This window comes from Podarcis gaigeae (genome assembly GCF_964106915.1).
Source record: "Podarcis gaigeae genome assembly, chromosome: 11".
Taxonomy (NCBI): domain Eukaryota; kingdom Metazoa; phylum Chordata; class Lepidosauria; order Squamata; family Lacertidae; genus Podarcis; species Podarcis gaigeae.
Window position 1 is genome coordinate 64,824,365 of NC_139687.1, and position 25,119 is coordinate 64,849,483.

The following is a 25,119-nucleotide window of genomic DNA, read 5'->3' on the forward strand; positions in this document are numbered from 1 at the left end:
ATGACCCTTGGCCCCCCCTCCAGCCCTACAATCCCCTGACACCAACCGCCTCCCTCTGCTGCTGGGAGGGGGTGTGGCCAGGGGGGTGGGTGAGGTCAAGCACACCCCCCTCTCAGCCAGCCTAGTGGGACAGGGCCCCAACCCCAGCCCCCCTCGCCCCTGCTACCTGCATAGGGGTGCTCTCGGCCGACAGGGAGGTGAAGCCCACGATGTCGCTGAAGTAGATGGTGACGCAGTCAAAGGCTTCAGCCTGGACCGTCTCGCCACGCTTGAGCTGCTCGGCCACTGAGCTGGGGGGGGGTACGCAAAGTGAGCCACTGGCTGACCCCCAACCCCTGCGCACCCATTACTGTCTGGGCAGGTGAGGGTGGGCCTCTGGGGTGGGCATCTCCCTCAGTGCAGCAGGCAGGCGGGCGAAGGCAAGTACTCCGCTTCAAGGTGGCCCCAGATCTTCTCCCTACTGAATTGGGTGGGGGGCAGCCTGGCTCAAAGGTAAAGGTATAAAGGGACCCCTGACCACTAAGTCCAGTCGCTCATCTTGCTTTATTGGCCGAGGGAGCTGGCGTACAGCTTCCGGGTCATGTGGCCAGCATGGCGAACCAGAGCAGCGCACAGAAATGCTGTTTACCTTCCCGCCGGAGCGGTACCTATTGATCTACTTGCACTTTGACGTGCTTTCGAACTGCTAGGAGGGCAGGAGCAGGGACCGAGCAACGGGAGCTCACCCCGCCGCGGGGGGTTTGGACCACCGACCTTCCAATTGGCAAGTCCTAGGCTCTGTGGTTTAACCCACAGCGCCACCTGCGTCCCTTATAGCCTGGGTTACTGGGTAGGATAATTTGGAGAAATAGTGTAGGATGGCCCCTGCTTTGAAAGGTAACCGATTGGGGTGGGGGCTGGCGGAATTCAGTTGATTAGGGAAATTTAATTAATATGGGGGGGGGATGAACAAAAGAGGGAAGTGGGGCAGGCAATCTGCCAATTAGCCAAGGGATTTAGATGGAGATCTGGTTGGCTTACTAATCCAGCATCTATACCTATGAACTGGCACTTGCCTGGCACCACCTCTGCCTGCCTGGCTGGGTCCGCATTCTACCCCCCCCCCCACCAGTGCCCCCCACCCACCCCAGGCGACTCACTGGGGGAGGATCTGGTAGAGCAGGTTCTCGGCCTTTCGCTTCTCCTCCAGGTAGGCCTGTGTGCGCTCCTCCACCAGCTTCTCCAGGTTGTTGGCGTACTGCTCCATGCGAGAGAGCAGGTTGTCTAGGATGCTGGCGCTCCCTTCCCTGCGGCAGGAAGTGCGGGTGAGGGGGGCAGGGCTCCTTCACAGGCACATCGGGGTGGGGTGTGGCTCCCCCAGCATCGGGGGGGTCTCCCCCCACCCACAGGGGCTGAAGCTCCTGGAGGTGCTCAGGATAGGACTCTGCTGCAGCAGCAGAACCTGCCCCCCTTTCCCCGTGATTTGCTCTCACACCCTCCCCATCAATAAAAATGAATAGAAATACTGTATTTTTCCATATATAAGACGCCCCCTTTTCCGGGGGACTCAAAATGAAGAAAATGGGGGGATACACTATCCGCGTATAAGATGACCCCCAATTTTTTAACAAAACTGTTTAAGAAAAAATCCTTCCAGTGGGGGATTGCGCTGAAAAACAATTGAAGAATAACAAGAAGAAGAAGAATATTTCCTCTTGCATGCCAACATAATATGGATTCATTAATCACGATGGAAAAGTTCCATACCAGGGACTGCGATGATAAGGAGGGGAACTGTGATATTGGGAATAAATAACAGAGAAAACGCAGGAACAAAAATAAAAGACTTTCTCCGGGCCAGCCGGAGATGATGTGGCAAGATTTGATGTGTTATTAATTACAATGTTAATAAAAATTATTTGAAAAAAAATCCTAGTCTTATACACAGAAAAGTACGGTACATAGCTAAGGTTCTCCCCCCCCAACAAAACGCCTGCCCCCCATAACAAAAATGCGGCCAGCACCCACTTGTTGAACCTCCGGATGAAGATCTTGATCTGGGCGAAGTCGGGCCGCTCGGTCAGATCCTGCGCCCAGCAGCGCTCCATCAGGAGGGCCAGCTCCTCGCTGTGCAGCCGCAGGTCCACCGTGGGGCGGAAGTGGGGCCTCTGGCTGTTGCGCACCTTCTGCACGATCTCTGCGGGGTGGGGAGGGCGAGTGGGGGGAGTGAACGCGCAGGCCGGGCGGAGTGGGGGGGCACGGCCAGCCGGTGGGAGGCTGTTATGGGGCGGGTGAGGGGGGCGGAATGGGTGACTGGGCCACGGAGACAATGAGGATGTGGGCGTGATGAGCACCCTGAGGGTGTCGGAGGGAGAGGCGGGGGAGACAAAATAGGGGAGGGGTCACCCTGGGTGGTCAGCAGCGACAGACGTGATCACCATCAAGTGATGCCGGTCGGTCGGGGACACCAGGCCACAAAGACGAGCTGCACGTGCTCCTTCCTCCTCCCGAGGCCAAAGGCTCTGATCCGGGATGCGAAGGCGGCCACAGCCCAAGGGAGCCTGTGGGGAGACCTGAAGAGCAGGCAGGTGGAGCAAGGGGGGCTTTGCAGGGGGCTCGGGACAGACCCAGAAGAGGTCGCCAGTGTGTGCCCCCATCCTCTTTTGCTCACGCAGAAACGCGCATGTGCTTCCAGCATAAGCGGCAGTTGTGTCTCCCCTGTGATTGGCGGAGCTGTGAGCATTGTCCCCTCTAAACACAAAGCCTGGTGGGGCGAGGGGAGGACTCCCCACCCAGATCAGGAAGGCTTCCTCCCCGGCTGCTGGGACAAGTGCCACGCATAATACCTGGTGGGTGCTGAAGTGTGGCAGATGACGCACCCCTCCCAGGTAGGACCCGCACCCACCCCCAGGATAGGCTGTGGTCGAAGTGTGACCAACTTTGTGAGGGGGTCTCCTGCCCATTCATGAGCTAACACCCAAGGACCCCGTGGTGGTTGTCATTACCACCTCTGCCACCGCCCCCCAAGGGGCCAGGGGTGGGGCTCGCCTTTTCCCTCTCCCCTCACCCTTGGGGCTGAGGTCCATGCCCTCGATGTAGAAGGCTCCATTGCGCAGCGCAATCTCTTGAAGGATGATCCCAAAGCTGTAGACATCAGCCTTCTGCATGGCCAGTGGGGAGAGGACCAGAGGCCCCTTCTGCAGCAGCTCTGGGGCCGTCCACAGCTTCTCTGGGGGGTAGGGGGAAAATCAAGGAAAGGAGGTGGGGGTCAGGAGGCCAGGGGCTCCCACCTCCGCTCCCAATGGCAAAGACCAGCCCAAGTAGTGGAGGTGGGGACCCCTCAACCTGGCAGCATGGGCACTCGCTGAGCCCAGAGAAGTTAGCAGAGAAGGCCCTCGCTGGTCTGGAGGAAAAGGGGCAAGGCAGGAGATGGCACGTCCTGCCGCCAGGGTGGGAAGGATACTCACTGGCATACAGGGCATGGTTGCCCTCGCTCTCACTGCACTGCCGGAAACTAGCCAGGCCATAATCTGTGATCTTGAGAACGAAGCGACTGTCCACCACGCAGTTGGACGACTTGAGACTCCCGTGGTAGCCAATGATGCTGTTGTGCAGGAAAGCCATGCCCTGTGTCAGGCAGAGAGGGGGAGGCTGCTGAGAAGGCCCCGCAGGAAGAGCCGAAGCAACAAGGGGCACTCTCCTCCCAAGCCAGGAGGCGCAAGGCCAGGGCAGGCCCCACGACCCACGCAGGTGATTGGGTGAGCATGTGGGGGTGGGACTTAGAGGAGAAGGTTCTCGCAGAGGGACCCAAACCAAGGAAAGGCTTGGGAGATAAGGGCACTGCTGGCCAGGAAGGACCTGGAGGGCAGAGAGGCCCTACTCTTGGGTGCCATCCTGGCAGCGGCTGGAGCCCCCACAAAGAGGCTATTTGCCCAGTCTGCTCTGGGGGGCTCCTCTCTTTCAGAGGGCAGCTGCATTTCCCCCATCAAGCCTGGTTGTGGGGCTCCTCTTGCCACCTCCCGAGCCCCCCACCTTGACAATGTCATTGATGAGCGAATAGCGGAACATCCAGTCCAGGTTGATGCTCTCATTCTCCAGGACGTCCTGTCGGGGTGGGGGTGGGGGAGGGAGGGGAGACGAAGCAGAGCAGCAGTTAGGTCTTGCCCCCGTGTGAAAACAGCCCCTCCCACAGCACTGGGGGGTTGGGGAGGGCACTGCACCCCCCCCAGGAGATGGCCAGAGGCACAGCAGCCAATGCTCACCGTGACCTCCCCCTCCTTCCCCAGCTGCAGCCATGCAGCGAACAGACACACACCTGTGCCCAGGTGCTTCCTTACCTGCAAGCTGCCCCGGGGGCAATACTCAGTCACAATGCAGATGTTGGGCGGGTCAATGCAGGCCCCGATGAAGCGCGTCAAGTGGTTGAACTGCACGTCCCGCATCTGCAGATGGGCAGAGACAGGTAGGAAATCTGTCGGCCAGGAGCCCCCAGAATGGCCACGAAGGTTGGCAAAGGCTGGTTTATGTGGCCCATGCCTTTATGTCCTGTCTCCTGGTGCCATCCTTCCCTCCTCCATCTGCCCACAGGCACACACATAAGGAGGGGAGGGCTGCATTGCTAAACTGTGGAACTCTCCCCTGCAGGAGGCAGTGATGGCTACCAGGGCCGGATTTAGGTTGGATGAGGCCCTCAGCTCCTGAAGGTCATGGGGCCCTTTCTATGTCCAGCTGTCCTTTGTCAACAACAAATTGCCGCTGTTTTGTGTGTTGAATATATATGCTATATGCTAATTTATGGACCCAATAGGTATCTAAAACCATTTGCACATAACAAAATATGTATTTTATCAAAGTGCATCCAGGTTTTTTCCTTTAAAAAAAATTGGGGCCCGCAAGAGAGTGGGGCCCTAAGCTATACCTCAATCCGGCACTACCAACCAAGAGGGCTTTAAGCAGGGATTTGACAAATTCCTTCAGAGGTAGAGAGATCAATGGCTCTGAGCCAGGATGGCTGTGGTCTGCCTCTGAATGTGTCTGAATTCCAGTTGCTGGAAACCAAGGGAAGGGAGAGGGCTGCTCTTGTGCCCAGGTCCTCCTGGAGGGTTTCCCATTGGAGGCATCTGGTTGGCCCCTGGGAGGCTGGACCAGATGGGCCCCCTTTGGCTCTTTGTGGTCTCTTATGGAACCTCCAGACCCAGAGGCAGTCTATCTCGATTGCTGGGTCTGTATGGGTGAGAAGAGGCTGCTGAACCAGGTGGGCCATTGGCCTCATCCAGCAGGACTCCCTCGGGAGGTTGTGGACCTCTTCTTCACTGGAGCTTATAAAGTGGAGGATGGGTGACCATCTGCCTTGATGCTTGAGATTCCTGCACTGGAGGGGGTTGGGATGGATGACCCCTGGGTCCCTTCTAACGCTATGATTCTGTGATTCTATTCTTATGCGAAGACAGCTTGGTCCAAAAGGGGCAGTGGCAGCCCAGGCAACAAACATGCTCTCGGTGTGGTTCTGGGCTCAACACCTGCTGGAGCCAGGCTAGGCCCCCCAAGTCGTCCCCCACCCCAGCTTGGCTTCTGCCCCCAACCCCACCCCATGGCAGGTACCTACGTGTTTCAGCTCGAAGAGGACCTGGCGGGTCAGCTCAATCCTCTTCTTGTTGACATGCTTGATGGCCACGACGTTCCCCTGGCCGAGAAGAAGAGGGGTCAGAGGGAGAAAGGGGGAGGCGTGGGACCCCCATGTCACCGCTCCCTACAACCTGAGCCCCCAATAGATAGGAAGGAGGGCCGAAAAGCAAGGCACTCACCTTGAAGAGCCCGGTGTTGGCGAAAATCTGGTATTTGCCATGTGCTGTCATCAGGGAGCCGTAACTGGAGCCACGCTGAGAGAAGACAGAGAGTCACCTGCCTGAATGGCAAAAGCCGGGCAGCTGTGTCTTTGTGTGTGCCAGCTGGGCAGCTGCCCAGGCCAGAGCGGGAGGGTGGGAGGGGGAGGGGGCTGCTGGAGAGGAAGGAAGAGCAGAGGAGGAGGGGGCTTGGAGGGCCCCATGGCAGTGGGGGGGGGTGTCTCTGGGAAGACCATGGGGCTCCAAGGGGACCCACCAGGGAGAGAGTGAGGCGGCTCCCAGCCCCCTTGTAGTAGCGCTCTGAGCTCCCGAACTGGAGCTCATCCCAGCGGATCCGCCACAGCATGCTGGCCAGCTCCTTCTCCAGCATCAGCTTCCTGGGGAGGAAGGGGGAGGAGTCAGTCCAAGGTGACCCCGCCCACTGCAAATCCAGCCTCTCTTTTCCCCTCAAAGGAGCCCCACCCCACCCCAAAATGCCTCCTCTGGGAAGCCCACCAGGCTGCCACTGCTCACACGGCTTGTCTCTCCTACTCAGAGGTAGACTGCTTTTCAGCATGGAGGCTCTGCTCAGGCGTCCTGGCTAACAAGTGCTAAAAGGCTTTGCAGCCAAATCCCAAATGCATGTTTTGCTAAAGCACAGGGTTAGTACACAGAGAGTCACTAAACTACCCTGTGTGCGTGGCCGCTTCCTTTGCCTCCTCTGGTCGGGAATTCTGGAACAAAGGAGATGGTCCCTTGCACTTCCTTCTGCCTCTGAGGAGACTCTGTCTTCCCACCATTCTTCCAAGTTAAGCAGACGTGTGTCTGGCAGCTCCAGAAACACACACACACCCTATTTTGACACTACCAACTTTTACTTTACTGTATCTTAGAAGTATTTTTCTGCCTATTACTTTGCTGTCTTTGCTGCCTGCGTCGAAACGTAAGTAAACTTTTTTGGCTTATCTTACTAGAAACGTGGTTCATTCTCTGCAAAAGGGGAGAAGAGGGGGAAGGGCAGCAGAACACAATGAAAAGGTATCCCTAACCAATTCCTAAGATTCAATAAGTTGCCAAACATGGAAGTGTTTCTGCTTTTTGTCTTTCTCCCACACACGTGGGGTGGGTGGTTTAAATTTTAATCTACAGATTTAATCCTCACTCAGTCTCCCACAGTCCTGCTGCCTGCTCTGGAGTCCCAGGTGTGAGGCTGGGTTGGAATGACTCACAGAAGAAACAAAGGTGTGTTGCTGAGGCCTGGCTGTGGTTCCACAGTGGCCATTTTGAAAGCACTCTGTGCATGCTCCGGATCCCTCTGGGCTCTGCCATCTTTTCACATGTTCTGGGACTGGCAGGGCATTGGAGTGGACCAGTCGGTCTGGCCAGGCATACACTGAGGGCTGGGAGGAGAGACCGCTTGTCCTTGGAGAAGGTCACAGGGTGGGGTGGGGGCATCCCTTGCCCAGAGCAGGTCCAGAGCTACTGAGCCAGCTGGCATCAGCCAAGCAATGTTTAGAGTCCTGAGCAGCTGCAGGGGCTGGAGTGCGATTCACAGAATCACTCTGGGGCTCTGGTTCTCCTCCCCACTTGTGGCAGCTCCAGAATGCAGGGGGGGGGCAGTGCAGTGGAAACACTTGGCTGAGCCACAGGATCTGAGCTAAGCCAGGTGGGCACAGAACCAAGCCGTGGCGTTTCAGCCCCACCTGTCGGGGGGGGGGGTCCTTGCCACCCCTTGACAGCAGACGGCGCTTTGCCTGAGCACCTTGGGTCTCCCTCGCTCCCACCGCCCAGCTTCATGTGGGCCTCACCTGGGGCTCACTCACCTGAAGATCAGGAAGCTGGAGACTCCAAACATGAGGAAGGTGAGTCCTGCGCCCAGTGCCACAATGGCCAGCGTGTTGAGGGGACCTGCAAGGACAGTGGCAGAGTGGCACCAGGGGGCAGGATCCTGGCATACCTGGCCAGAATAGCCTCAGGAGGAGATCCGCTTTGGCCAGCTGGACTCGCTGAAACATAGGGGGGAGGGGCAACGCTGCCTATCTGGGGGGTGGCAAAAGGGGCAGCAAAGGAAGGTGAGAGGTGACCGTCCCCCACCCTCAGGCTTGGGGTGCAATGAGCTGGGAGGGCCAACCCTCGGGGGACCAGATGCACCCACTTTTGTCACAGGAGGGGTCGTCCATGTCAAAGCAGGGGGGGTTGTCCAGCGGCGGTGCCCCCTTCACCCAGGGGATGGCTCCCAGCCAGTTCATCTGCTTCTCTGCTCCCACATAGTGCCCCACTACCTGTGGGGAGAGGGGGAAGAGTTTGGCTCATGTGGGCGGAGGGTCCCTGCCGCGCTCCAACACACCCATGTGGGCACCCAGCCCCCTCTCGCCCTGGGGCAGCCCCAAGGGCAGGCATTCCAAACTGAGGACCAGATGCAGCCCTTCTTCTCCCCAGAGGACTCCTCCCTGGCGCCTGTTTGGTTTGCCCCCGTCCCCGTCCCCGACCCACTCTGGGGTCACCCTCTCCACACTGCTTGTTTGCTCCCACTCACACCTGGAATTTGCCACTCTCCACGTCTGCCATGGCCCACAGGTTGAAGTCTGTATCACGGTCATTGTTGTCATCCATGCTGACTGTCCCAGTGACCCCTGTGGGCAGGAAAGAGAGGAGGCTGTATGTGGGGAGCAGTCAAACACAACTATGCACGAGTGCCAGCTAGTGCAGAAAAGGGTTAAGATCATAGAGCTGTGTTCTCAGGTGGGTCACGCCCCCTTTTCACTGGAGAGAGAAAGTGAAGCCTTCTCTTCCTGTCCCTCACATTCTCTTCTCGCCATGTAACCTAGTGCTCTAAGATTAGAGCATGTATTTGAAGCCATCTGTATTTTTTACCCAAGACTTTTCTACCTGCGTTCTTCTTGTTGCTGCCTGGAATAATGCACAAATCAGACCTTGGAATTTGTAAGTAACACACTGGAAAGTGTGTAAAGCCCTGTGTTTTGAATCCAGGTATCCAGCTGATTTTTTTAAATTTCCCCTACAGACATGGGTCACGGCGATCTATTTTCTTACCAGAATAAGAGTGTAAGGATATCCTGCTGAATCAAGCCAAGGGGGCCCATACCATCCAGACCCTGTTCTCACAATGGCCAGCCTGATGCCCCTTGGGCCTCTCCTTTCTTGGAGGTTTCCAGGCAGAGGCTGGATGGCCATCTGACAAGGATGCTTTCTTTGCATGGGGTTGGACTAAATGACCCTCTGGGTCCCCTCAGCTCTCCCGTTCTACGCTTCCATTCCTGTGGCTTCCAGAAACCAGTGTTCAGAAGCACGGCGGCCTCTGATCATGGAGGCAGAGCAGAGTCGCCTTGCTTGGCCCCCATTGCTGCTCATGAAACATGGCGGGCGAGGAGGAGGAGGAGGAGGAAGAGATGGCCTCCTGCCTTGTCATCTGTGGGATGTAATCCACTGGGAGCAGTCAAGTGCAACATTCCTTGCAATGCTAGAGAAGGCATGCGAGGGAATGTTTGGTATAGCCAGTCAAAACTTCCTTTTCCTCCTGGCTGGAGCATCCTTCCTTTTTCATGTGATAGAAGGGGGGGCGTGACCTCACCTGTCCAGGTAACAAAAGGACGAGTCATGCAGCACACCTCCCTGTTTCCTCTTTTTGTCCTGTGAGCTGCTGGACTGCTACCTGCAGCCACTAAGGTAAATCTCCCTTATGGGGCAAACCTGTTTGTATGTAACTTTAAGCCTCAAGCCTGCCTTCAGGGATCACACTGTCCTCTGCCTGATCAAGAGTAAACTTTCTTTTTGTTGCTTATGAATAAGACTGTGGTGTCCTTAATCTTTCAGGAGGGATTCAAAGGGTCTTACCAGGAAAATATTAGGACACATTTCAATCTGGACAAGCCAGACTGAATTGCGTATTGTCTTAAGAAACTCACATGAGTTTGCAACAAGTTTTCTGCTGTGTGAAGGGGAATGCATTAATAAGCAATATATCCTCTCCTGCCACCCTGAACATTCCCACATCATCATGCTCTGGGGACCCATTCCAAGCGTGAGCGCCCGCCCCTGCCTGCCTTGTCCTCACTCAGGCCAGCTGCCAGCTGCCTCCCCCATGCCCCCTGCCCCGCCCCGCCCTGCCCCGCCAGCCTCCAGCGCCCAGTTACCCTGGAACTTGCGCCCTTTCATCTTCTCCAGGATGCGGCTGGTGTTGCGCTTGGTGCCGCCCTCTTGCAGCGTCTCGTTCAGGGCCATGGCGTAGAGGAGGAGCCCGTCGTGGAAGCAGCCGGCCACAAGGTTCTTCTGCCATGGGGGGGGGGACAGAGAGAAAGGTGTGACCTTACCTGTGCAGGTAACAAAAGCAAAACCTCCCTCTTTTCCGTCTTCCTTTTGTTGTGTGAACTGCAGTGACTGCCAGACTGCAGTCACTGGGATTAACCCCCTATATGGGGTAGATCCATATATATACACTTTGTAACTAAGTCTGCCTTCAGGGATCCAACTGTGAACTGATAATGTGAGTAAACTTCTTTTATATACTTTACACAAGATTGTGGTGTGTTTATTCTTTTAAGAGGGATCTAAGGGAACTTACCAGGAACCTAATAGTGAGAGGCTCACACAAGCCTGCAACCAGCTACCCGCTGTGCGTTTAAAAGGGAAATGTAAAACTCTGCTAAGTAAAGGAACTTGCTAGCCCAAGTTAGGAAGGATATTAATAAACAATATATCCTCTCACGCCTCCCTGAACATTCCCACAGCCTTGTCAGAGGCCCAGCCCCTGGGACTCAGCAGTGCATCTGGAGGAGCCTTGTCCAGCCTCCATCCCTCTCAGGTCCTGGGGGTCAAGGGGGACCAGCACCCAAGGGACAGAGCAGCTGTCTCCTTATGTCCTCACCGTTGGCCAAGTTCAGAAGATGTTGCAGGAATGTCCCACGGAAGGAATCCCCCTTCAGGCACAGGGACTTCCTCTCAGGCCTCCCAGTTCCACTCCCCTTCCACCCCAACCAAAATGTCCATTTTTACAGAGAGGAAGGGCTGCTCTTTGGAATCCTTATCTGTGATTCCTGCATTGCAGGCAGTTGGACGTGATGATGACATTTTGGATCCCTTCCAGCTCTGCCATTCTATGGCTTCAGCAAATGGCCCCTGAGGAAGAAGATTCCTCTCCTCCAAATTCCCACCACACCCTCTTTGCAGTGTTCAAAATTAGCCAGGCTCTCTGCCACTTGCGACCAAGTGAAGATGCCTGGCTGCCAGGATGGCGCCTGACGTCTCCACCATCTGCAGGCCTGGGGATCCTTGGTTCTGGGCTGCTTTCATACACTAATACTCTCCTGCAGGAATAGGCCAGGATATATGTGGACTGTCCCTCGAAGTGACTTTTCTTCTTGAAGTTCTCAAAATTCTTAACCTAGCTCAGGGTTGTCATCTGAACTAGCCAGATGTTTAACTGATAATCAATCAGTCAGTCCATCATCTGAAAAATAAGACTTCAGAGCCATCTTGCCCCAAAATGACAACCAGATATTCCATTTTGGTGACCGTAACCCTGGTTTAAGGAACCATTTGACACCTAGCTTATATATCTGAATTTGTAACACAGCCTCTTTGTATAGCTGATGGCATCCCACTTTTCTTCCTCTGACTCCTCTTAGCCTCCCTATTTATTTCTCACCTTGCCTTCCTCCTCTCAGAACCCCATGGCTGCAGCAATGGGCAGGGGGGTGCCCCCATGCTCTCCTCACAACCACCCTGCTAGGTCATGGGCCACGCAGCGAGCTCCCTGGCAGAGCAGGAGGGAGGGGGGAGAGGAAGCCTGGAAATAGGAACAGTAATGCGGGGAACAGCAATGCGGGGGGGGCAGCTTCCTGTCCGCAAAGATGGGTGCAGATGGGCCTTGCTTGGGCTGAGCTCCAAGGTCTCCCCTCCAGGCACACACCTTGGGGAGGAGAGCTTCCGTTCCTCCCCAAAGATCTTCCGGGGACGGGGAGGGAAAGACTCAGCTCCTCACCCCAAGAACGGTGGGCTTTGTGTCCCTGCCTCTGGCACAGAAGCCCCTCTCCATCTTCCAAGACAGGCAGGAGAAAGAGGCTCTCCAGACTGGTCCTCTGCAGCTGATCTTTATCAAGCTTGCAACATCCTGTCCCAGATCAGGACTCTCGTCATCGCCTCCCCCACCACAAGAGCAGGAGAGGAGGCTGCTGGATCTGACCAGCGGCCCATCTACCTCAGCATCCTGTTTTCACAGGGGCGGAAAAGCAGCAAGCAGGATTGAGGCCCGAGAGCAGCCCTCTCCTCTCCTGGGGTTTCCAGCAATGGGCGTTCGGAAGCATTGCAGCCTCTGATTCTGGAGGCAGGCAGAGCCATCAGGACCAGCAGCCCAACACTTGGCACCCATTGCCACTCATGGGAAAACAGAGGAGGAGGAGCACCCATCCGCACACCCACCCACAAGCCCATTCACAGCCAGCTGTTCCCCTTTTCTCTTTCCCGTCACATGCTGGGAAGGCTCCCAGAGCTACCAGCCAATCACCTATCCCACACAAGCTGTGAGATGCATATACCATATTTTTTGCTCTATAAGACGCACCAGACCACAAGACGCAGCTAGTTTTTGGAGGAGGAAAACAAGAAAAAAAATATTCTGAATCTCAGGAGCCAGAACAACAAGAGGGATCGCTGCACAATGAAAGCAGTGATCCCTCTTGCTGTTCTGGCTTCTGGGATAGCTGCGCAGCCTGCATTCGCTCCATAGGACGCACACACATCTCCCCTTACTTTTTAGGAGGGAGAAAGTGAGTCTTATAGAGCAAAAAAATATGATAAATGTAACAACAACAACAACATTCATCCTGGTACATGAATGGACAGGGAGAGGGAAGGGCTCCCCACCCCAGGACCCCTTTGCAAGGCATAGAAAGTGTGGCCAAAGGGGGCAGACCTTGGTTCAGGGACCCCCAGCCAGCCAGCCAGCCAGCCGGTGACTCTCCTCCTGCGCACAGGAAGAAACAACACAAAGATGCTGGGAGGAGCATCTCTGAGGGAGAGCTGAGTTCTGGGTTTCCCAGGAGGGCAGGCAGGCAGGCAGAAAGCCCCCACCTCCCCACACTGTGCTGAGTTACACAAACACCTCTCATCTTGTCCTGCTTCCTTCTTTCTAAACCTAAAAGCCCAAAACTCTTTTAGCTTTTCCTTGTTGGGAAGTAAATCACATCTTTGTCTCCCAATTATTTTTGTTGGTTCGGAATTTCCATTGGAGATAAATTCCTTAAGCCATACTGACTCGGGGAACACCCTCAAGAAGCACCGATAACATAGCAATATTAATAATGTGATTTTTTTAAAATTAAGGATATCAATTCCTGCATTGCAGGGGGCTGGACTAGATGACCCCTGGTGTCCCTTCCAACTATACAATTCTATTCAACTATGAATGCAGGCATCCCCAGAAACTGCCGGGTCACGCTGGCCAGCAAGAACACAGGGAGACATTTGCCCCCTTTTGCTAGACGGAGAGCTCCTTGAGAGCAGGTTCTGCCACTGACCACAAGGGCGGACTCTGCTCTTCCTGTAGATTGGTCACAGGGAGCCTGATCACTGCAGCCGCCCACCTCACCCCCAGAGCCTTCCTTTCTCTGACGTTTCCAAGATGCCTGTCGATTTGGGGAAGGGGCTCTGAGCCCCAGGTACTTGAGCTCCCCAGACTTTGCAGCACACGGGACCTCAGTCGGTGGGTCAGAAGCCATGGGGGGCTTGCGAGGGCATCCCAGATGGAGCAAGGCTGTTGCCAGGCCTACACAGAGCTAGTCTGAGGCCTGGGACTGGAGTCTGGTTAAAATAAAATGACAGAGCAGCTGGTCCAGTTGCATATGATGGCTTGGGGGCGCAGCCGACGTAGCTGTAGGGAGGACTGTGTTGCCCCCTGCCACCCTCGACATGGGCCTGGCTATTACTGCCATGTGGGACACCAGCTAAGGCCACAGATGGCATCTGGGCTGGGACACATTCTCCTATTTGTGGCATTTCCAGTCAAAATCACAAATGCATGATTGCCAGACAGGCACACGAGGGTCTGGCACTCATAGAGTTCCTGAATCAATATAGAAGTATAGAAGGGGCTGTTTGAGGTTACTTCCTTAATGCTTTTGCAGAAATTTCTAACAGAGGAGATAGTCTTATCTACTTCCTCCCTGCCTGAGCGCGCTCTCTCTCTCTCTCTCTCTCTCTCTCTCTCTCTCTCTCTCTCGCTCTCTCTCTTCTTTCAAGCCAGCAATGTGAGTAGATGTACATGCCTGGGTTCCAATCAAAACCCAGACTCCATTTTGGAAACTAAGTTTGTATTTTGTAACATAGCAGTATTTTTGCCTGCATACGACTTTGATGTATTTGCTGCCTGCATTGAAATGTAAGTAAACCTTATAAGTTTATCTTACTAAAATGTGTGGTTCATTCTTAGCAACAAGGACAAAGAAAAGGGAAGGTCAGTAGACCACAAATAAAGAAGGATAGCTTCCGCTAAGCTGCCACAGCACATAAGTGTTTATACTCTGCCAAAAGGGCTTCACAGCCTGTTTTGCTCTCCTATTTCTCCTACACATGTGGGGCAGGAGGTTTAAGTTTTAATTTACAGAGAGAAAGAGAGAGATTGCTCAGCACCACTGATTTTCAGAGTGTTTTCAGCCTTTCAGCCTAGAACCAGTGCAAAAATCACTTAGCAATAATACTAATGGAACAAGGGAATTATCACTTTAGCATCGATACTGTATAAATCAAGCTTGAATGTGCAAAAGGGGATCCCTTGGTGCAGGCTGGATCTCAGGTCTGGACCAGTTGAAGATCCCCAGGAGAACACGTCATTTTAAATGACATCATTTGGCTTTCCATTCACTTTTCTGTCTGTTTGCATTTTATTTTGCTGTCAAATCGCTTTGGGACATTTCTTTTTTTTTGCATAAGAAGACTAACCCATTCTAAAAATACAGTAATAATGCTTGGGGGCATTACGCCACACGGTCCCATCTGCTACCTTTGCCCCCTCGACTGGCTCCCCTCTGTCTCTGAAGGCCCATTACCAGCATCTTGGCTGGGGAACATTTAGCTCACCCTCCCTGGAGGGACCAGATGCTCCTCAGCTCCTGGGGGGTCCCTCCCAGAAATCCCTTTCACGGCTGCCCTGTGACCCTTTCGATGCTAAGTGGCGCCTGACTGTCCTTCTGCCACAGACGCTGCCTCTGCTGCCTGCCCAAAAATGCTGCCCAGCGCAAGCTGTAAGGGAGATCCCCCCCAAACCCACAGCGCCCTCTTTCTCCTCATCTTTGGCTCCCCGTTTGGAGCACCTCCCCTCAGCCTGGCAAAGGCCCTCACCTCAAAGCCCAGGCCACAGGGAGTGCCTGCCTGCCTGCCTGCTCCCTGCTCTGAAGCCAGTCCCTCTGTGCCCCCCTCCGCAGCCCCCAAGCTGGCCAGGGGGAATGCCTCTGGCCCCACAGTGTGGGCTTCTCTCCTCCAGAGGGGGAGCTGGGGGGACGGGGACTTACCAGCGAGTCATTGAGCTCCACGTTGGACTCCCTCCGGGCACGAAGGATCAGCTGGCTCTGGAAACTCTGGTATTCTGGGTTCTGGGGCTCATGGTAGGTGATCACCAGCACCGTCTGCAAGAGAGGCAAGGGGATGTGAATGGCGGAGCTGGAAGGGACCCCAAGGGTCATCTAGTCCAGCCCCCTGTGATGCAGCTAAAGCATCCATGATGGATGGCCACCCAACCTCTGGCACCCGGTCACCCTATACAGAGGCACCCATGAGGAGTCAGCACACAAGGCCGAAACCGTGGGGGGGGGGGCACGAGGCCCTGCCAGCTCCAGCTCCAGCTCCAGCTCCAGGCCAGGCCTTCCTCCCCTCTCTCAGCTCCTTAGGCAAACTGGGCCCCCGGCTGCCTTCTCACCCTCAGTGAGGGGCCCAACTGAACCTGACCAGCCAAAAGTACCTGCAGTCTGGGGTTACTCACAGGGGGGCCAGGGTGGACCAGTCTTCTTAACTCAGCCCAAAAGCTCTGCCCACAATTGCAGATACTGAAGAAATGAACCTCTGCTGCCAATTCTTGTTATAGACCAGTATGAAGTAGGCAGCACATAAGCGGCACACAAAACACTACCAAACCATTCTACGTTCTCTATCTTATATTAATAATCCAAAAATTGAGAGAACAAGGTACAAAGTGTCGGTGATGTTACATCTTTGTTGACAGCGGCATTGGATCATTGATATCTAACCCATGAGCATAACATCGCTGACACTTTGTTTGATCAAACCTACCTTTGTTGATATCTACAGGAGCCTGGCTAAAGGAACTTTAAAGACTGAATCTTCCTTTTGGACACAATTTGAATGAGTTTTCTATTTGTGGCTTTTGTAGCAGATTTTGTAGCTTGTTCTCTCAATTTTTGGATTATTAATATAAGATTTAGAACGTAGAATGGTTTGGTAGTGTTTTGTGTGCTATGTGCTGCTTACTTCATACTGGTCCAAAATTGCAGATTGGCAGCAGAAGAAAGCTGGCCTTGCTTAAAGCCCCAAGAGGAAAGCCCTCTGTGCCTGCTCAGAGGTACTCTTGTCTTTAAGATTAAGTCATATCATCTGATGCACCCATTGGACTCCCTCCTGAGCAGGCCCTGAAGCCCCAGGACCAGCCTTCATCATGGCCCACATCTTCTTGTTGGACTAGATGATCCTCAGGGTGTCCCTTCCCTTCCCCCCCCGCCCGCCCCCGCTGCTGGACTTACTCGGAAGGCCTCCTGGAGGCCTCCTGGGTCCCGGCCCTCCTTGCTCTGCCAGGGCTTGCCCGCCTCCCGATTGCCCTCGGCTCGCAGGCTCTCTCCAAAGACGTCCACGTAGAAGAAGACGTAGTCTCCCAGGGTCATGCTCTCGTAATGCGCCAGGCGCAGGATCTGGTGCAGCATCTCCAGCGGCCCACAGATGTAGATGACTGAGGGAGGAAGAGCACAGAGGGAGGGGGCTCAGGCAGAGGCAGGGGGAGCCCCCAAAACAGGCACAGGCAGGATGGACACCTGGAGCCTGCTGGGATGCTGCCGGGGAGACGGGGGCATCAGGCAGGCCCCAGCTGGCTCCAGCCACCGGCCGGCAGCCGGACGACCACCGGTCTCCCTTGGAACAGCATCGGTCAGCGAGACGAGCCTCAGATACGTTTAGAGCCCCGTGCATAAATCTTCTCACAGCAGAAGTGGCGGACAGAGAAATGTGTAAGCATATTTACAGCATTTATTCAGCATAGTTCAGGCACAAAGGAAAAGCATGTCTGCTTCCCTTCGTCTCCAGCAAAAAGCAGCTAAAAGCAAAAGCAACATACAAACAAAAGTTCCCAGCAGATCTGTGCTGGAAGTAAACAGGCATGTGACACACAGCAGTCATGCCTATTCCTTTTTAAGATGGAATGGAATGACTGTATATCCTAACAGAGACAAGCCCTCTCTTCCCAAAGAGGGACACATGCAGAAGGAACAAAGGCACACGTCAGCAGGTGATAGTGATATGATAGCCATGTTCAAATATATAAAAGGGTGTCACATAGAGGAGGGAGAAAGGTTGTTTTCTGCTGCTCCAGAGAAGCGGACACGGAGCAATGGATCCAAACTACAAGAAAGAAGATTCCACCTAAACATTAGGAAGAACTTCCTGACAGTAAGAGCTGTTCGACAGTGGAATTTGCTGCCAAGGCGTGTGGTGGAGTCTCCTTCTTTGGAGGTCTTTAAGCAGAGGCTTGACAACCATATGTCAGGAGTGCTCTGATGGTGTTTCCTGCTTGGCAGGGGGTTGGACTCGATGGCCCTTGTGGTCTCTTCCAACTCTATGATTCTATGGTCCTGCCAGCCTTGAAAAGGAGGAAAGGATTAAAGCAGGGGTAGGCAAGCTAAGGCCCATGGGCCACAAGCGGCCCACGGGGGTCATTTAACTGGCCCACGAGCCCCCCCCAAACCAAGCCTCCCGCTCGGCGAGTCCCCATGCACTGCGCTAAACCGGCGCAGCATGGTGCAAGGACTCACTTCCGTGATGCTGGAAATCGCATCTATGTGGATGCAGACACTGAAAATCACAGGCACGCACACAATCTGGCCCATGGAGGGATCTCAGCTGGAGTGAACCAGCCCAGGCGAGGTAAACCTTGATGACCCCTGGATTAAAGGCACTTGCATTTCTGTACAGTGGTGCCTTGGTACTCAAACGCCTTGGTTCCCAAACACCAAACACCCAGAAGTGTTCTGTTTTCGAACAATTTTTGGAAGCCGAACGTTCAATGTGGCTGTCAGCTATTGTGTCCAGGGCACCTGCACCAATCAGAATCTGTGCCTTGGTTTCCAAACATTTTGGAAGTCAAATGGACTTCCAGAACGGATTAAGTTTGACGCTTTTTTCTTTGCTATTTATTTTGTGTTTTTGTTTTTGAGGCTTTTTCGGTTAATTTGTTTTTGTGACTGTGTGGAACCCAGTTCAGCTACTAATTCATGGATTGTGTGACTGTGGAAATGGATCAAACCCCGCCCCCCCATTCAAACAATGACTATCATCAGTGCAGGTAAGAATTTTTTTAATTTTTATCATGTACAATACTGTCTTATTTATTTTATAGTACAGTACATTGATTATTGCTTTCATTTTATGGATCAATGGTCTTGTTAGATAGTAAAATCCATGTTAAATTGCTGTTTTAGGGGTTGTTTTTAAAAGTCTGGAATGGATTAATCCATTTTGCATTGCTTTCTATGGGAAGGCACGCCTTGGTTTTGGAACGGACTTCCAGAACGGATTAAGTTTGAGAACCAAGGGACCACTGGACTCAGCTACAAACGACCCGTTTTCCCTCTTGTTATAACCTAGGAATGATTTTGCTGCAGCAGCAGATCGGCTCTGTCCAGGCCGCCACCCTCCTCCTCCTCCTCCTCCGAGTCCCTGTCAGGGCACAGACTCTCGCAGCATCTGGTCCTTAAAGGCCGGCTGTCTTTCTCCAAGGAGGCGCCAGGAGTCCTTCCATTTCATTGTTCCTCAAGAGCAAGGGCGTCTGAAGTGCTTCCTGACCGGTTCTTTGCTGCTCCTGGAGGGCTGTGGGGCTGAGGGTTTGCTTCCGTCAGGCTATCCTGCTCTTCTTTATTGCTCCCGTTTTGGGGTACCCAGAGAGGACAGCCTAAGCCCAGCTCCCTTCGTGCCACCTGCCCAGAAGCATAGACCACAAGGTGGGGGGCTGCTGCAGCCCCTGGCTAAGACCCAATGACAGGGAGGGAGACCCTCTGCATGCCTGCTGCCTTGCCCGGCCTCAGCTCCTCAGATGGCTTGGCTCATACGGACGGAAGAGGGGGCGCTGGACCAGGCCAATGGCCCATCTAGCCCAGCATCCAGGACCCGGGGGCACAAGAGCATCTCTCTCCTCCTGCAGTTTCCAAGAAGAGCCTGTTGGATCAGGCCCAAGGGGGCCCACCTGCTTGAGCATCCTCTTCCCCACAGGGGCTGGCCAACCAGGTGCCCGTTATGGGGAAGCTGAAAGTGGGGTCTGAGCACAAGAGCACTCTCTCTCCCACTCCTTGGGAATCCCAGTATGCAGAGTTTTCTGCCTCCAAAAGGAGAAGCAAAGCATGGATAGAAGCCACCGATAGCCTAAAGGGACCCCTGACCATTAGGTTCAGTCGCAGACGACTCTGGGGTTGCGGCGCTCATCTCGCTTTACTGGCCGAGGGAGCCGGCGTACAGCTTCCGGGTCATGTGGCCAGCAGGACTAAGCCACTTCTGGCGAACCAGAGCAGCGCACAGAAACGCCGTTTACCTTCCTGCCGGAGTGGTACCTATTTATCTACTTGCACTTTGACGTGCTTTCGAACTGCTAGGTTGGCAGGAGCAGGGACCGAGCAACGGGAGCTCACCCCGTCGTGGGGATTCGAACCGTCAACCTTCTGATCGGCAAGTCCTAGGCTCTGTGGTTTAACCCACAGCGCCACCTGCGTCCCAAATTGTCTAATCCCCCTTTAAAGCCATCATGTTTTGCAGCAATTGAACCGTGCACCCTGTGAAGAAGTGCCAATTCCCTTTGTCTCTCCCAAATCTTCCAGCCTTCAGTTTCATTGGGTGAGTTAGAGAAAGAGAATCTTCACCACCATTCATAATTGTGCACGCCTTGGGCATGTTACCATTTATTGGCCCTTCTTTGTAAATGACAAAGACTTGCTCCAAGCCCTTGATCATATGATTTCCTTCCTCACATTCTGTCCCATATCATGGCACTTCAGGGATGGGGCCTGGGGGTCCCAGGGGGTCTCCCACCCAGGCACTGAGCTATCTGTCAGGTTTGGCCTGGCAGCTTTTTGAAGAGCTGGGAGGGAGCCTTTTTCAGGCTGGAAGGAGAGGAGCCCCGTGAGCCTCGGGGCTTGGAGAGAGGGCTGCCACAAATCTCTGGCTGCCCGGCCTTTGTTTGTTTCAACCATTTGTATTCCACCTAATCACAGTCATCTCTAAGCAGCGTACAAGAGACCCAATGCAATAAGACTAAAAATGACTTAAACGTTTCACATCAGAATTCAATTAAAAAGCCAGCTGGAATAAATTTTTAAAAAGGCATTGAGTAGCCTCTGGAGGTTCAACATCATACCCTCCAACATTTCTCCAGTGAAGATAGGGACGTCCTATTCCATAATAATAATGATATTTTTAGTATTTATACCCTGCTCCAGCCACTCTGGGCAGCTTCCAACATACCGTATATGAAAACGTAACAAAAATTTAAAACACTAAGAATCTTCCTGGACTGCCTTCAGAAGTCTTCAAAAGGATGTATCTTATCTCCTTGGCTCAGGGGTCACATAACTCCATCCCCTCCAACATTTCTCTGAAGAAAATAGGGATGTCCTAAGGAAAAGTGGGACATTCTGGGGTCAAATCAGAAACCGGGACGGCTTCTGTAAATCCGGTCCTGTCCTGGAAAAATAGGGAGACTTGGAGGGTCTGCCCCAGGGAGGAGGCCTGTCTGACCTCAACGGGGAGGGAGTTAGCTTCACACAGATGAGCCAAGGAGGCATCTGAGTCCTGGGGGACCAGGGACAGGGACTCCACTGAGGACCTCAGGGACTGAGCAGGATGAGTGTGATCCAATCTGTTCGGCTGATGCTTGAAGCTGACCTGGTGGCGTATGGGCAGCCAATGTAAGCTTTGGATCATGATGAGCTGGTGATCATCTGACCCCATCAACAGTCAAGCCTTTTGCTCCAGCTGCAGCCTCCAGACCAAGCCCAAGGCCGGCCCCCCACCCAGAGCACATTGAGGCTACCAATGCATGTGTCACCATGGCCAAATTTCCCTTGCCCAAGAATGGCCATAGTTGGCAGACCAGCCACACCTGGTGAAAGTCACTCCTAGCCACTGAGGCTATCTGAGCCTCCAGCAACAAAGACAGAAATCTCTGGACATGGGAACCGCCCCCCCAAAGTGCCTCCGTCTTCCCAGGGGTCAAGCTCAGACCTCCGGCCCCACTGCTGTGCCCAGACCACGGTCCAGGTCGTGCCCATCCTCTCCCGACTCCGAGGTTATGGCGAAGGAGCAGCCCTGGCGCAGCCGAGGCAGCGAGAAGAAACAGCACAAAAACATGTTTGGGTTTGCGGTTGTGGAGAAAGAATTTGCAGGTTCCCGGATTCCAGCACCTTCTGCCTGGCTCCGTAATTGGAAACAGAGGGGCCCCGCCAGCCAGCTCCAGTTACAGGAAGGAGGGGGCGGCTCCTTGCGTGGCACATGATGGGGGGAGCCCTGGCCCACAGCAGGCTGCCTGCCCTAGGAAAGTGGGCTGCAGCTTCTCCAGAGAGGAGAGGAGGGGAGGAAGGCCCTCTCCAAACCTCTCCAGGAAGCACGGCCCCCTCCTTCCCCACCAAGGCCTGAAGCGCTCGCCCCAACCTGGCCCAGCTGGCAGGCAAGGGATGTTGAGCAACAGCTGGAGAGGCAGCAGATGCTGGGACATCGGGCAGCCCACACAGTCGCCCAGGGGAGCCCCTGAATGCCCCCTTCTCTCACCTTCCCTTTTGCACGAACCCCAGCTCTGGCCTTTGAGGAGCAGGCAGGCAGCAGACCAACCTCCAGGGCACACACGGCGCATTGGCACGACTACCTCGCTGCCTGGAATGCAGGCCATGCCTCTCTGATGCAGCACACCAACGCTGTCACACCAGCAAAGGGTCACGGGCCCCAGGGCACCGTTCGGACTCCAGACCCTCCCTCGCCTTTGTCTCAAGTGGCTCTGGTTAGGGTGGGAGAGCAACTGGCACCCTTGAAGGGGGGGCAGGGAATCATTATTGCTTCCAAAGGCAAAAACAGATGGGAGGGAAATGAGATCAGGAAATTAGGTTGCACCAGAACCGGCAGCCTGGGATGAGCCCCGGCAGAGTCCAGGCATGCCTTCCAGATTTCCGGGCAGGGAGAGGAATTCGAGTTCAGCTGAAGGACTGGCTGGCATCAAAGTCCGCCTGACTCCCATCACAGAAAAACTGACAGCTTGATGAAGGGCTGTCCACCATACAGAAGGACAAGCCTCGCTTTGGAAATGGCGGCCTGGCTGCAGCCAAGGCAAGTCCTTCTTTGCCAACCCCTTGGAGTTCTTCAAGTGTCAGCAAGCAAGTGGACAGAGGGGGTCTGATAAGACCCTGCAGACCTGGACTTTCCCAAAAGCTTTTGACAAAGCCCCTCCCACAAGGGTCCCGAGTGACCTTCGCAGTCATGGGATAAAAGGGAGGATGAAAAATAGAAACAGAGGGTGGGAACAAGTGGCCTTTTTTCACGAGAAGCCGTGCTATTTTTCTAGAAAAAGAGGTGCCAGAACTCACCATGAACGCCTCCCTTGTTCTCTTATAATTTCAATGGTGCCCACCTGAGAGGGGCCAGAACTGAGTTCCAGTGAGTTCCAGCTGAAAAAAAGCCCTGATGAGAATACAGTGGTACCTCGGGTTAAGAACTTAATTCATTCTGGAAGTCCGTTCTTAACCTGAAACTGTTCTTAACCTGAAGCACCACTTTAGCTAATGGGGCCTCCTGCTGCCACTGCACCATTTCTGCTCTCATCCTGAAGCAAAGTTCTTAACCCGAGGTACTACTTCTGGGCTAGCGGAGTCTGTAACCTGAAGAGTCTGTATCCCGAGGTACCACTGTATATTAAGCAGTGTGGTCTGGGCATAAGGAATGCTAGAGGAGTGGAAGTGACTAGCTTAGAGGTGGCTTTACAAGACAATTTAAGCAAATTTATGATGGAGGAGGCAGAGGAAGAAGAGGAGAAGTAGGCCTGGCAACAACTGAGGTTTTCTGTGGCTGCAACTCCTAGGAACCAAAAACAACCCAAGAGTCTTGTGTGACCTTAAAGGCTAGCCACTTTATTGCGGCATAATAAGCTTTTGTGGTCTCGAGTCCACTTCATCGGATGCAGAAACCCTCACTCACCCATTGGGAGGGAGGGTTGTAAGCAGGAAGATGAGAGAGAAATGAAGTGTGCAAAGTCCAGGCAAGGACTACTCAGTTAGAACTAGGCAGCCTGCAAAAGAATGAAGGGCCTTCAGCACCATGACAGGTGATGGACTTGGTGTTGCTGAGTTAACTGGCAGCTGTGTTGCGAAAGGAGGCCACTGCCTTTGTTCAGACCCAGATATATAATATTGCACTTATTGGTGATTTACGTCAGGCATTTCTTAGACAACAAGACACATCTGACAAAGAGAAAAAGGCAGAGAACCAAGAGGAGCCGCCTCCTGCAAGAGAGGGCAGAGAACCACTTGCCTTCCCCTCCAGCAACCAGCTGAAGGCCCTTCAATGCCCCACCAAGGATCTCCAGCCTTTGACCGCGAATCTTCTCCCCCACAGCAGGCTGCTGACAGATAACCCCCTAACCTAAAACAGCTTCTCAGCAGCAGCAGCAGCAGCAGCAGCGACAGGCCCATCTGAGGAGAAGCAGACCCAGGGGCAGGCCCTGCATCACGCACAGATGCCAGCTCTGCCCGCCATGCCAGATCCGGCAATACTACCACCGACTCCAGAACACCAGGGGCTCCTTCAGTTGCTCTCCTTCCAGCCTGACATAAAAAGCCCTTCTGCAATTCTGCACCAGACAGAGAGGCCCGTCTCTGTGCAATAGGAATACTGGTCAGGGAATGAATTGCCTGACCACTATAGTCCATTCATTAGCAACCTAAAGGCTGGATTACTGTAAACCAGGGCTGTGCAGGGCTACCCTGGGGTCTGGGGCAGAATAATGTTGTTGTTGTTGTTAAATGTTTATACTGCCCTTCATCTGAAGATCTCAAGGCAGTTCACAAGATAAAAATACAGAATAAAGCCACAAAATGCAGAATAAAGGCAACTACAAAACAATAACCCCCTCTCCACTTTTAAAAGGTCCTAAGGCTGTTAATCAACCCAAGGTCTGGTTGAAGAGGGATGCTTTTGCCTGGTGCCTATACCTGTATAATGAAGGCACCTGGTGAGCTTCTCTGGGAAGAGCATCCCACAGATGGGGAGCCACTGCAGAAAAGGCCCCTTCTTGTGTTGCCACCCTCTGGATGTCTCGTGGAGAGGCACACAAAGAAGGGCCTCAGAGGATGACCTCAGGGTCTGGATCAGCTTATATGGTGAGAGGCGGTCCTTGAGGTGTTGTGGTTCTGAGCCATTTAAGGCTTTATAGGTCAAAACCAGCCCTTTGAATTGTGCCTGCAGTTAGACCAGGATCAGCATTATATGGTCAGCAGTTTTGTCCCAGTGAGCAACCCGGCTGCTGAATTCTGCACTTCAGCTGACATTTCCAAACCATCTCCAGAGGCAGCTAAATCTATAACACATCGCAGCAATCTAACCTAGAGGTTACCAGAGCATAGACGACAGGAGTGAGGCTGTCCCTGGCCAGGTAGGGATGCAGCTGGGCTACTAACCAAAGCGGATGGAAGGCAGCTGGACTGCTGATGGGGGCCCAGGGTGACTGGGAGCGGCCACTGAGACCACATTGGCTCCTGAAAGACCTACATTGGCTCCCAGTATGTTTCCGAGCACATTTCAAAGTGTTTCTACTGACCTTTAAAGTCCTAAACGGCCTCAAAGGCCCAGTAGACCTGAAGAAGTTTCTCCACCCCCATCGTTCTGCCCGGACACGGAGGTCCAGCTCCAAGGGCCTTCTGGTGGTTCCCTCCCTGCAAGAAGGGAGGTTACAGAGAACCAGGCAGAGGGCCTTCTCGGTGGTGGTGCCCTCCCTGTGGAATGCCCACCCATCAGATGTCAAGGAAATAAGCAACTATGTGACTTTAAGAAGGCATCTGAAGGC

The 25,119-nt window shown here is 53.9% G+C and overlaps 1 protein-coding gene across 1 annotated transcript in view; it reads right to left on the reverse strand.

Moving 5' to 3' along the window:
• Positions 1-25,119, reverse strand: part of NPR2 (natriuretic peptide receptor 2) — a 34,319-nt gene that overhangs the window by 3,439 nt on the left and 5,761 nt on the right. Inside the window, exons 2-17 of the mRNA XM_083702636.1 lie at positions 16,568-16,770; positions 15,326-15,439; positions 9,956-10,091; positions 8,340-8,434; positions 7,957-8,083; positions 7,625-7,709; positions 6,079-6,199; positions 5,784-5,858; positions 5,585-5,662; positions 4,317-4,421; positions 4,012-4,083; positions 3,447-3,606; positions 3,047-3,208; positions 2,008-2,176; positions 1,140-1,286; positions 167-290 (exon numbers count right to left, since the gene is read on the reverse strand). Coding sequence (XP_083558762.1) covers positions 167-290; positions 1,140-1,286; positions 2,008-2,176; positions 3,047-3,208; positions 3,447-3,606; positions 4,012-4,083; positions 4,317-4,421; positions 5,585-5,662; positions 5,784-5,858; positions 6,079-6,199; positions 7,625-7,709; positions 7,957-8,083; positions 8,340-8,434; positions 9,956-10,091; positions 15,326-15,439; positions 16,568-16,770 — 1,973 coding nt within the window. The remainder of the gene's footprint in view (positions 1-166; positions 291-1,139; positions 1,287-2,007; positions 2,177-3,046; positions 3,209-3,446; positions 3,607-4,011; positions 4,084-4,316; positions 4,422-5,584; positions 5,663-5,783; positions 5,859-6,078; positions 6,200-7,624; positions 7,710-7,956; positions 8,084-8,339; positions 8,435-9,955; positions 10,092-15,325; positions 15,440-16,567; positions 16,771-25,119) is intronic.